Source organism: Salvia hispanica, chromosome 3, assembly GCF_023119035.1.
Source record: "Salvia hispanica cultivar TCC Black 2014 chromosome 3, UniMelb_Shisp_WGS_1.0, whole genome shotgun sequence".
In the NCBI taxonomy this organism is placed as follows: domain Eukaryota; kingdom Viridiplantae; phylum Streptophyta; class Magnoliopsida; order Lamiales; family Lamiaceae; genus Salvia; species Salvia hispanica.
In genome coordinates, this window is record NC_062967.1 from 52,276,643 (window position 1) to 52,288,120 (window position 11,478).

The 11,478-nt window shown below is 36.7% G+C and overlaps 2 protein-coding genes across 10 annotated transcripts; both read right to left on the minus strand.

The window, feature by feature from the left end:
- Nucleotides 1-589: 589 nt before the first annotated feature.
- LOC125214669 (putative pentatricopeptide repeat-containing protein At5g08310, mitochondrial) lies at nt 590-7,633 on the minus strand. 9 transcript variants are annotated; one of them, XR_007175149.1, is made up of 9 exons: nt 7,503-7,627; nt 6,839-6,923; nt 5,979-6,151; nt 5,766-5,800; nt 5,513-5,608; nt 2,344-4,599; nt 2,103-2,212; nt 1,383-1,452; nt 590-838 (listed from the first exon to the last, which is right to left on the minus strand). XR_007175149.1 is itself a non-coding variant. In XM_048115785.1 (7 exons), exons 4-6 carry the CDS (start codon nt 5,796-5,798, stop codon nt 2,344-2,346), a joined length of 2,385 nt encoding a protein of 794 aa, XP_047971742.1. In that variant the 5' UTR covers nt 5,799-5,800; nt 5,979-6,151; nt 6,839-6,923; nt 7,503-7,627; the 3' UTR covers nt 1,098-2,212. The 9 variants fall into 9 exon arrangements, 1 of the variants encoding a protein (XP_047971742.1); XR_007175150.1 differs by lacking the exon at nt 590-838 and adding an exon at nt 1,098-1,160; XR_007175147.1 differs by having other exon boundaries at nt 1,383-2,212; nt 6,839-6,913; nt 7,503-7,633.
- A 759-nt stretch (nt 7,634-8,392) lies between these two features.
- On the minus strand, nt 8,393-11,212 carry LOC125210628 (protein SLOW GREEN 1, chloroplastic). Its single transcript, XM_048110167.1, has 4 exons — nt 10,488-11,212; nt 9,674-9,820; nt 9,385-9,465; nt 8,393-8,943 (listed from the first exon to the last, which is right to left on the minus strand). Exons 1-4 carry the CDS (start codon nt 11,163-11,165, stop codon nt 8,776-8,778), a joined length of 1,074 nt encoding a protein of 357 aa, XP_047966124.1. The 5' UTR covers nt 11,166-11,212; the 3' UTR covers nt 8,393-8,775.
- Between the last annotated feature and the right edge of the window lie 266 nt (nt 11,213-11,478).

The following is an 11,478-nucleotide window of genomic DNA, read 5'->3' on the forward strand; positions in this document are numbered from 1 at the left end:
AAGTGACAGCATTAAAATATTTTCAAACATATGTTTTGGGTTTAACGTTAGACAAAGGAAACTTACATGTAATCACATATCTATAAGCTATGCAAATGTATAACAAGTAGTACTAATACACTAATATGGTGCAGCTTACCAGATGGCAACAGCACTGAGGTTCACTGGAAAGGTCCTAATAAGCTTTTTCTTGGTAGGCTCATAAACACCAACAAACATAGCAGATGAACTGTCCAAAATCTTTGAACCATTCCACAACAACTTACACAAATTTAGCATGATAAGAAACTTTTTTCAGAAGCATGATATAAGGGTCATGTTGTGAGTCATAACGATGTCGAAAAATGATACTCCCTCCGTCCCATAATAAGAGTCCTATTTCACTTTCAGTAAGTAGACCCCACATTCTACCAACTTATTCCACTCAAATTTTGTTATAAAACTAATACTACTATATAAGTGGGACCCATATTCCACTAACTTACTTAACCCACTTTTCTTTACATTTCTTAAAACCCGTGTCATAACTAAATAGGCCTCCTATTCTGGGACGGAGGGAGTAATAAAAATAAGAAACAAACAGCTTCAGTTGTCATGTAAGCTCTTAAATAATTTTATTAGTATTATGCATTAACAGCTACACATTCACACTTATTCTACTGGTTGTTCTATTGGCAGCCTCTGATGCATACATTCTAAATTGAGAAGATCAGAATTAGATCCCAACCGTACCAAATTGTAGTCGCAAAAGTCAGATGGCTTTTCTTCTCGCGCATAAACTGATGCAAGAACCTTTCAGGTTCCAACTAAAGGTTTTGTATTTTCTTGTTAGATAACTCTGAAAAGCAAAATATGCAATTCAAATAGGAATCCAGAGAATACTAAATTAAAACAGTGTTAACACTAAAGTGCAAATTAAACAATTTTTCAATTATTAGTTTATTGCCAATCGCATTTGGAAAATGCAATCAGAAAACATCCATCATATAAATCACATTTTCATCACTGCATGAGGCAATCCTAAAAATTATTTCTGTACCTTGCTGCTTCACTAATATCACCAATTACAAATAGATATATACAAAACAACAACAAACTCAGTTGGAAGGCATCCATCATATAATTTAAATTGTCATCACAAAACACCTCTACAATCGTTGCTGCATGGAACAATCCTAAAAATCAATTCTCTACCTTGTTACTTCACTAATAACATCTATTACAAAAGGTTAAGTATATAAAACATCAACAAACATATGATAAATTCAAAAACTCGATTCGATTTCAAACCACACATTCTAGCAAATGATGGCATAAAAAGAACATGTGGTGAGCAGAATACTTGGTTTCAGCAAATAATAGATGAAATTGGTGCAAATTACCTAATGATAATGCAGCAGAGCTCTTTGCATCAACAGCTAATGTAAACGGAGTGGGCGCAGCCATCAGCACCTAAAACTCGATGCTTTTAAAAAGAAAACATCACAAGCAACTAAACTTTCTTCAAAATATAAAGCTCTTTGTAACACCCTAAAATTGGAATTAGATGGAATTTTACTGTTCCAATTAGATAATCAGGGAGCTGGGATTAAACAGTAAATAATTCAACATTAAAAATAATAAAAAATGCAAAGGATGAATAATAAAGTTTATATAACTAATACACTACAGAAATTAAGCATTGGGATTTATAGATAATTGGTATGAAAAGAATTTAAAAAATTATTAAATTAGTATTAGAACATAGTATGTTTACTACAAGGGTAAATTAGTAATTTCAGTGAAATCACATTTCTCCCCTAAATTTTTAAATCCTCAAAAGTGTTGGTTATGTAGAAAGATCTAAAAAATATGTGTATTAGTATAATGTTGCCATTTGACAAATCAATAGACCAATTAATAAAATAAGAATGTATGCATATGATTCTGTTTATTAAAAAATTGAATATCCCAGTTACCACAAATAAATGACATGTGTAACTTAGGCTCATGGCTATTAATCTCCAAAATGGTACCAATGACATAAATAGCTCCATTTTCAATAACTTTCATAGTCATTCAAAGCAATCAACCATGGGAAAGAAACAGCTCAATCAACCAACCCATAACTGCTGCTTCATAAAGAGTGAAGAACATCTAGAGCCATTCGCTGTATAAACTGCAGTAACCTTCAAGATTCTGTCTGCCTATTTCTTTTTGGTGGGTGGCATACCTGCAGTAACATAAATTAGTAAAATCAACAATCAACAATCAACAATATATATAAAGGGCGTTAATAAGGTTCCTCTACACTATCGATCTCTTATTGTTTGCTCACTTTAACAAACTAACCCCAAAAATTACCTATGGGCAAGAGTGCTTAGACATCTTGTCCAATACTTTATGAGCCATGGCCAAGTTTGAGTCAGATGTAAAAGCTTCTACTAAAGCTTGGTAAACATATGGGTCAGGTAACATATCCTTCTTCTCCATCTCCTGCAGATAGACCAGAGCACAATCTGGTCGATGACACTTGCAAAGCCCATGAATTAGAGCCATGTAAGAAATTCTATTAGGGCGGCATCCCTTATGCTCCATATCAATCCAAAGATTAAGAGCGTCTTCCGGTTTTCCGGAACTGCACAATCCATCTACTAGAGTTGTATAGGTAATGATATTTGGTTCCACTTCCTGTTCTATCATCATCGAAAAACACAAAACAGCCTGATCAGCATTTCCCTCTTTGCACCAGCCATCAATTAACAAGTTGTATGTAACTACTGATGGGACAAGTCCCTTGTCAAATATCTCTTTCAGAATATCTTCAGCTTCATTTATCCTTTTAGCCTTACAAAGACCCTTAATGATAGTGTTATGGGCCACTACATCAGGGCAATAACCTTGTCCACAAATCTCTCTAAATAGCTCCATACCACGGTCTAGTTCATTGTCATTCAGAAAACCATCAATAATTGCAGAATATGCAATCATATCAGGGAGGAATCCTTCTTTGCTCATGTCAGTAAGGAAGCTATATGCTTCATCTGCCTTTCCATCTTCACATAGCTTCTTAACAAGCAGCGTATAGTTTTTTATCCAAGGCTCATGCCCACAAGAACGCATCTCCCTCAACAAATCAATAGCTCCGACAACATCCAGTTGCCTACATAATGATCCAAGTATGCAGTTATAGGTGAAGTGCGTAGGGTGGATTTCTGTCTCCTTCATCTTATTGAGGAGATTAAAACATTCATTCAACTTATCGGCATTGCTCAAGCACTGAATCAAATTATTGAAAAGTAGAACAGTACAAGTGCAACCACATTGATCCATAGAATGGAACAAGTCTAGAGCCATATCTAGTTTACCAGCATTGCATAAGCCACCAATGACAATTTCAAAACAAGTTGAATCAAGCTTTACCTTTGTTAAAGATGTCACACCTTCCTGACTGTTTTCATTCAGACTAGAACCTGTACATGCCTTCAGCAGGCAGTAAGCTTTATCATCATATCCACCGTTAATGAGATCTTTCAAAACAGAAGTAAACAACGAAAGCCTTCTCCCCGCGTCCAAATCCATCAAAGCATCTTCAAGCAATTGAATCATGTCTCTCTCATCCAGTATACATGACAAAAGCTGGTAAATTATTTGCACATCAGGAGGAATTCCTGACACCCGCATGTACTTGTACAACATTAGGGCTTTCTCTATCGCCTTATTCTTACATAAACCTCTAATTAGTACATAATATATGGGAACATCAAGAAAATATCCATGTTTCTTCATTTTATCATACAGTTGTAGAGCTTTATCCACTCTATCCTCCCTCACAAAGCCATGGATTAAAATGCATAATGTTTTCTCATTCAAACTAATCTTGAGATTCCTTTCAGCCCACTCAATCAACTCAAATGCCATATCAACTTCCCTGCACTTACTGTAAGACAGAACCAAAATAGCCACTATATGCTGATCTACCAATCCCTTTTTAGTCAAATCATTGAAAACCAAAATCGCCTTATCGAATTGGTTGGCATTGCAATAGCATTGTAAAGCTGGTGTCAATGCATGCTTATCGATGGGCCAACCCAACTCTCTCATCTCATTCAACCTATGCTCCAATAGAACAACATCACCGCTTTTGGCAATAACCTCCAATAAACAATTATAGCTATAGCCATTCAAATCACAAAGTGCAGACATTTTCATGTGATCAAACAACGAATTAGCTTCTTCAACTAGACCCTGAGTACCTAGACACCTGAGAAAATATCCAAAAGCCCCTGGCGTCCAATAACACGATGTTTTAGTCAAAGTTACAGCAAGCTCCCTCAGTGGGGCATTTTGTCGAGCAGTTGCTAGGATTTCAGCTATGGCATTGTACACATAGCAGTTGTGCGTGTAACCACGTTGATTGGAGGCCCATTGGAAGAATATCTGAGCCGATCTCCAGTTCCTCAATGACTTTAAGACGGTTTCAACCAGTTGGGGAGTGAGCTTTGAGCTCAATTCTTGAAGCTCTGGGGATTCCAAGCAGAAGGGTCTTTTCGTGAAAGTGGAGATGAGGGAATCTTCAACTGTATTTGTGATCTTGCTGCTGCTGCAGAAGTATTTGTTCTGAAACAGGTGAGTGGTAGGATTTGTGTTAGCATAGAGTGTTGAGACAATGGAATTGAATATACGAAGTGTGCGAAGCATGGCCATTTTAATTGAATTGGGATTTTCCTGTGCAAACTGCTCTTATAAACTACTCAGTATTGAAGTTACACTAAACATGGCGCCAATTCAGTAGGGATATCATATTTTGGCATCCAATTATCTTCGCCGATTATCGCCACTACTAAATAGATAGTGAGATATAGGAGCCGCTATCTTGATGAGTAATGTTAAAGTTTGATTAGTCCATCCAATTTTATACAGATATGCACTTAAATGTTGAATATATGTTGTTTAATGTATTAATGTTAAAAAGTCTGAAAATGACAGACAAACTAATTAGCTGAGAACGTGTAAAAGGAAAAATAGAGCAAATTTATAATATTTGGATGAAAATACCCACAATTTTACCCAAGCCAAATTCCTGTTGACTCAAAAATCCTAGTATTTCAAATATGGAAACTCTCACTCTCCCAAATACCAACTCTCTCTAATCTCTCTATTATGTGCGAATAACGAGTGCGCGAGTTTAAATGTCCCGGACCTTTCTCCACTCCTCCACTCTTCCTCTTCCTACAACACATATTTAATAGGCTCCACATCTGGATTTAGCCAACTTACTTTTGAAGCATCTAATGTTGTTAGTTCTAGAAAGGTTGGAGTTCTCAATATAATTCTAGATATATAAATTAAGCACCAGCGCTACTAAAATGAAATAAGAACCGTTTGTTGGTGTTTTATAGTATTTCTCATAATAATAGATTCCATGCTTTTGATGTATACTTGACTTTGTGATTGAATTAATATATGAGCATATAATATAGGTATGAGTTGATTCATAAAAAAAAATCTTAAATATGATAAAACGCCATACCGTATAGAGACCTTTAAATCCTTCTTTGGCAAAAATCGTTCGGACAACATTAGGGGCAGAAGTAAATTGGCCCGTTTGTATTCGTTGCTTAACAACCTGAAGCATCAAGACTAGGTATGACAATAGCAATAACATTAAATATACAAGGACAAAAAAACAAGTTGATAAAGTAAAAGATCCCAAATACTTTCCTAAAAAAAGAAAGAAAAAGGATACAAATAATAAAAAAGAAGTGTTTTTGTTAAACATTTACCTCAGTGGGTACACGAATGAAAGAACCAGCCATGCCTGCAAGGCATCAGCAGTCAATAAAAGGAAGTGACACGCATTAAGATATTGATATGGCAAGTTTGTTTTGGGTTGAGAGTTTTGGAACGTTAGACAAAGGAAACTTACATGTACTCATATACTACCTATTGGCTATGCAAATGTATAACAAGTACTATGCTAATATTGTGCTGCTTACCAGATGAGCCACAGCACTGAGGTTCTCTGGAAAGGTCCTCAAAAGCCTTTGCTTGGAAGGCTCATTCCACAGCACTGAGGTTCTCTGGAAAGGTCCTCAAAAGCCTTTGCTTGGAAGGCTCATTCCACAGCACTGAGGTTCTCTGGAAAGGTCCAACAAACACAGCAGATGCACTGTCCAAAAATCTTTGAATCATTCCACAATTTTCACAAATTTAGCATATGCTTTTTTAATATTTGCCAGAGCATAAACGTGTAGCATACTATAAAAAAATACCAAATAGCATGAATTACAATGTGTGAACTTAACAAACTTATTCATGTATTGCACAACTTAACATTCTCTAAGTATTAAACCAAAAGATTTAGATAAGTCCTTATGGTAAGACCCCAGCAAGGCCAGAATATAACCCTTTGAGAATTATTTGACCTCCACCACATGCAGTCTGAAAAGGAATTAAATTACTTAGACCAATTAATAGGGAGTACATAGGAAACTTATTCAGAAGCATGCGCTGAGTTTAATTTAATGAAATTCTCGTCAACTTGGTCTTCACATTTTATTTAGCATAAGGCGCATGTTGTGAGTCAAAATGATGTCGAAAAATGATAAATCTTAATAAAAGTAAGTATCAAACAGCTTCAGTTTAACATGCAAGCTCTTAGATTATTTTGTAGCATTATGCATTAACAACCATCTTTCCTTTCTCCTCCTCTAAGATATGAAGTATGAACAATACTCTTTGCAACCACCAGGATCCAACTTAGCATGAATTGTTTACAATACTCTAGCGAGTTTAGCTAACAGAACAATAGTTGCTAATATCTTCGTTTATGAAAATAGTGCCAATGAGAGATGACCTGCAACCGTGCCTTTATTGTATCAATCAATAGGATATAAATCTGTTTCAACTACAACACCAGCCGTCCCTCCAGCTATAACAACCTTCGCAAAAAGTATCTAGAAAGTTAATACAGTGACTTAGAGAGAATTCCAATGTAATGTGTAAATGTGTTTAAGATGCCTATGATTTGAAAGCATGAATACTAATACGCAAAATGTGTTCTCCATGAACCAAGGATCCCCTCATATAGGAAAACGGAAGAATATAAGCAACGAGTCCAAGCATGAGCAATAATTAAAGCAGAGAGGTCCTCCAAACGAAGAAGCTACACATTCACACTACTCACTACTGGTTGTTCTATTGGCAGCCTCTGATTCATATCTTCAAAAATTGAGATTTCAGAATTAGATTTCAACCGCAACAGATTCAAATGGCTTTTCTTCTCGATGCAAATAACATTTTTAAGTTCCAACTGAAGGTGTTAGATAACTTGGCAGAGCAAATTAGCAGAGGAATACTAAATTAAAGCACTGAAAACACTAATTAAATAGCTATAAGAGCTTAAACAGCTGATCAAATATTTTCCCAATCAATCTAAATTTTGATTCAATAAACTAGAAAAAAACATCTTTTTACGGAATTGGATTTATCTACTTGAAGTGTGAAGTATGACGTCATACCAAGGCGCGGACTTGAGAGGGCTGACGCTACCCTCGAGAAGCAGCGGCGGCTGGGGTGGAACCCGGCGGAGGCGGCGCCGTGATGTTGCTTAGACTAGTCATCGTCGTGCCGGTGTAGAAATGAAACGAATTTTTCCGAATTTTAATTACTCTTTAATGTGTTACTCCTATATTATTATTCCTAAATTTAGATACTATACTATCAAAATATTTAATACAAAAAATACATTATTAAAATTCTTTAAAAAAAATGCATATCTAATAGTAATCCTTAAAATTTGAAAATTGGATGAAAACATCTCACAATGTCGGTGCAATTTGAAAATTGGATGAAAACATCTCACAATGTCGGTGCACTTTTAATACGAGTATGCATACAAGACTTTCTACAACACGTTATACAAGACGCCTCTATTCGCGTCCCAAATGCCCGATGGAGCCGGAGTCGTTGCACTGCCCGAGCGGACAATTCTTCCCTTGCCTATGCTCTTCGTCGTCTTCATGCCAATTGGACATTGCCTCGTCCTTCGGTTCATTCTCTTGTTCACAACTACGGATGTGGACCTAGAGCCGCCCTTGTCTAATATTGCCACGCAACAAACCTCTCCTAGGTCAAGGCATATTTGAAAGAATATGCGTCTCACTTATAACACTAGCCCAACCTTTCTCTCAGTGTATAGATGCGATAGTAATGTTATTACATTAAAGTGTGTCCTAGCTAAATTTAGACTAAGATATTATTGTATGTAAACTCTGGTTAGTTGAATTTTATTATGGTACAATAAATATTGAACTAAAAGGATCTTGGTAAAAATTAAATTAAACCAGCAACAATTTTAATTAATTAACAATGCTGAATATATTAAATATGAGAAAATAAATAATAAAGATAGCCTAAATAATTCATAATTTGAATTGAGATGGGAGATCAATAATAAATTCGATGTGCAAGAATATGTTCTCTTGGTGGTGATGTGTGGTTTGCAGACTATTGCACGGAAGCAAAATTTTCCATCGTTTCGTTGAATGAGTAATTGCAGATGGAAACAAAGTGCGTTGCACTACTCGCCTCGAAAATGCCATTTCAAGAAGATCAATGATGTCCAATGCCTTCTACGTTGAGTCTCCTGAAAATTTGCTAGATAGCGCCTCTCGGCTTCCTGGAACCAGCCACAATCAAAACACGACACATCAAAAATGGCATCTTACACGAGTCTCCTTCATGGCAATCTTCTGCCATTCACAAGAAATCAGGCGTTTTTTTAATCTTGATTTAACGTTGAAGATCCTTCTGAAGTTGCTGCTTCGTTTCTGTTCTTGCTGCTAGAACAACATCATCCATGAACCCTCTCTCCGGGAATTCTTCTGGGACGAGGCTTTGGTATGTCTCAAAGCTCTCGTCTGCTTCCTTTTTCTTGTCCAGCAGGCAGTATACGATCCCCTGAAGCACATTTCACTAAGAGAATCAGACAAGATTGTAAACTGACGCTCTAGGGAGCTTTGAATATCTCAGTGCACGAAGCCAAGAGGGGAAGAACGGAATATGCTTATCACCGATGATATGAAGTTTTTTTATTCTTTCTCAGCTTTAGATATTGTAACAATGAACACTATCAAAATCATAAATTCACAATAGTTTTTTTTGATTCAGATCAAATGTTTACACCGATAGATGGAGCTCATGAGCGGATAAAAAAATTTGGTAGTACTATAATCTACCGACAAATCGAGCATAATTCTACCACGAGAGAATCATCATCGACTAATATAGTCCTAGCAAGAAGCAGCAATAGAAATGGTATAGTTTTGATGTTTCATTGTGCAGTATAGTAATGAAAATATGAAATAACGAGCAAGGTATAGGGACAGCTACTTGACTAACCTGGCAAAGATACGGGCGAAAATCCCTTGGATTCTCGTCAATGAGAGCTTGAAAATTCCTCAACGCCTCCTCCAAGTCTCCCTGCAGTAACCACAAGGGAAAGAACGGAGCATCAAGTTCTCCACATGCACAAAATGCCCTAATTTTTGCCAGGACACAAAACACCAACACTTTTCTTGTTTTATCATGATCCAATTTCCTCTTATTGTCAACGACAATTTCGATGATTTTAACTTAAAAGAATTAAACTACAAAAGACTAGAATAACTAGGATGCCACCAATTGTCACCTTGATTAGATGCATTTGTGCAACTAAAATTCTTATATTTCGCTCTTCATTGACTTTATTCTCCCGACGAGCAACCTCTAGAGCCCTATCTAGCATCTCGAAAACAGCTGCTCCTTCTTTGTTCTTATGCATCACCATTGCCAGACCCTACCAAAGAAAGGGCAACACAAAGATTCGTCTCGCTTATCTATAGCAATAGAAGCAGCAAACAAAGAAGTCACGAATTAAACTATGGAAATACTTAGCATAAATTTGGCTAGAACAATACAACATGAATGTATAAATGATCATCAAAAATCATTTCAACAGCCTTCCCCTCCTACCTCTCCCATTAACATAGATGACATTGGAGCACAAATCAATAAAGAATAACAATCACAAATACATGCCAATCAAGAATCATTTCAACATCCTATCCCATCTACACCTTAACTAAAATCCACCATTTCAACATCCTACCCAATTTAAGCCTTGACTAAAATTGATCATTTCAACATCCTACACATCTCCACCTTTTACTACACAATCAATGATATCAACATCCTAACCAATCTACACCTCACTAAAATCAATAGAACCAGACCACAATTCAAGCAAGAACATCAACAATCATAACCACACCACAAAATACACAACCAATCATTTCATCCTCCATCAAAACATTTTTTCTTCAAATCATCCAACATCATAACTCAACCCAATATCAAACTAGCACTCTCAAGCACAAACTCAACCAAGAACAGTAACAATCACAATCAAATCACCACCAAAAACAGTTAAATGCACATCTCTAAACAAACCTAAGACATCATACATGCAAAGCTCTAAGCAAGAGAGGTTTCTGGTTGAGTATATTCTTGAACAAGCTCTTAGCCTCATTCAAATCCCCCATCATCTCATAACAAAGCGCCTGCAGCAGCCTCCACTCCATTTCACTAGGTTGCAACTCAATCAACTTCTCCACATTCCCCACAGCTTCGCGACTCTTCCCCCTCCTCATCTTCACATTCACAACCATCTTCAAAACATCAACATCACTAGGATTTTCCTGCAACAATCTGTCGCACATCTCCTCGCCTTCGTCATCACTAGCTCGAGCATCTTTCTTCTCCTCAAAAACCTCACTTTCTTGAACCGGCTCTGCCAAAGCAGGCCTTTCCCTCACACAGCCAGCGAAAATCAGTGACCCCAGCAATAAAGTTGCGATCTTTGCTACAAGAAAGCTCGATATTTTCTTCCGGGGAGATGAGAAGAGGGCTGGGACTGAAGGGGAGGTAGTTGATTGAGGTGAATTAGGAAATTTCGCGGCGAAATGGAGAGAGAAAGATTTGGGGGTGAGAACAAGGGATTGTGAGGAGGGGCTTCTGATTGCGGGGCGTGGAGATTTGGGTCTGTTGTTGAGGGATGAGAGAGTGAAATTGGAAAGAGATGAAGCAGCCATTTTGTTTTCTAAATCGGCGGCGGAGATGGCGGCTGAAGACTGTAGATACATAATTTTTTCTCGCCACCGGCGGCGGAGATGGCGGCAATGATTATTTTATTTTTATCAAATTATAGTACTCCATATTTAAACGTTATATCATTTGAAAATTTAAGAAAATTTAATTGGTTATTTTATTTCACATAAAAAATTAAAATGTTGAATATTATAAATTCTTCTATTTTAGTTAATTTAATAAATTATTTGCAACATTATTCAGGAGCGGATTCATAATTTTATGTTTAGAGCATGGTAAATAACATATCGACTTGGAGCTTCAAAATTTGATCTTCTTTCTTCTCTTTAGAGCATCTCCAATGGTCGG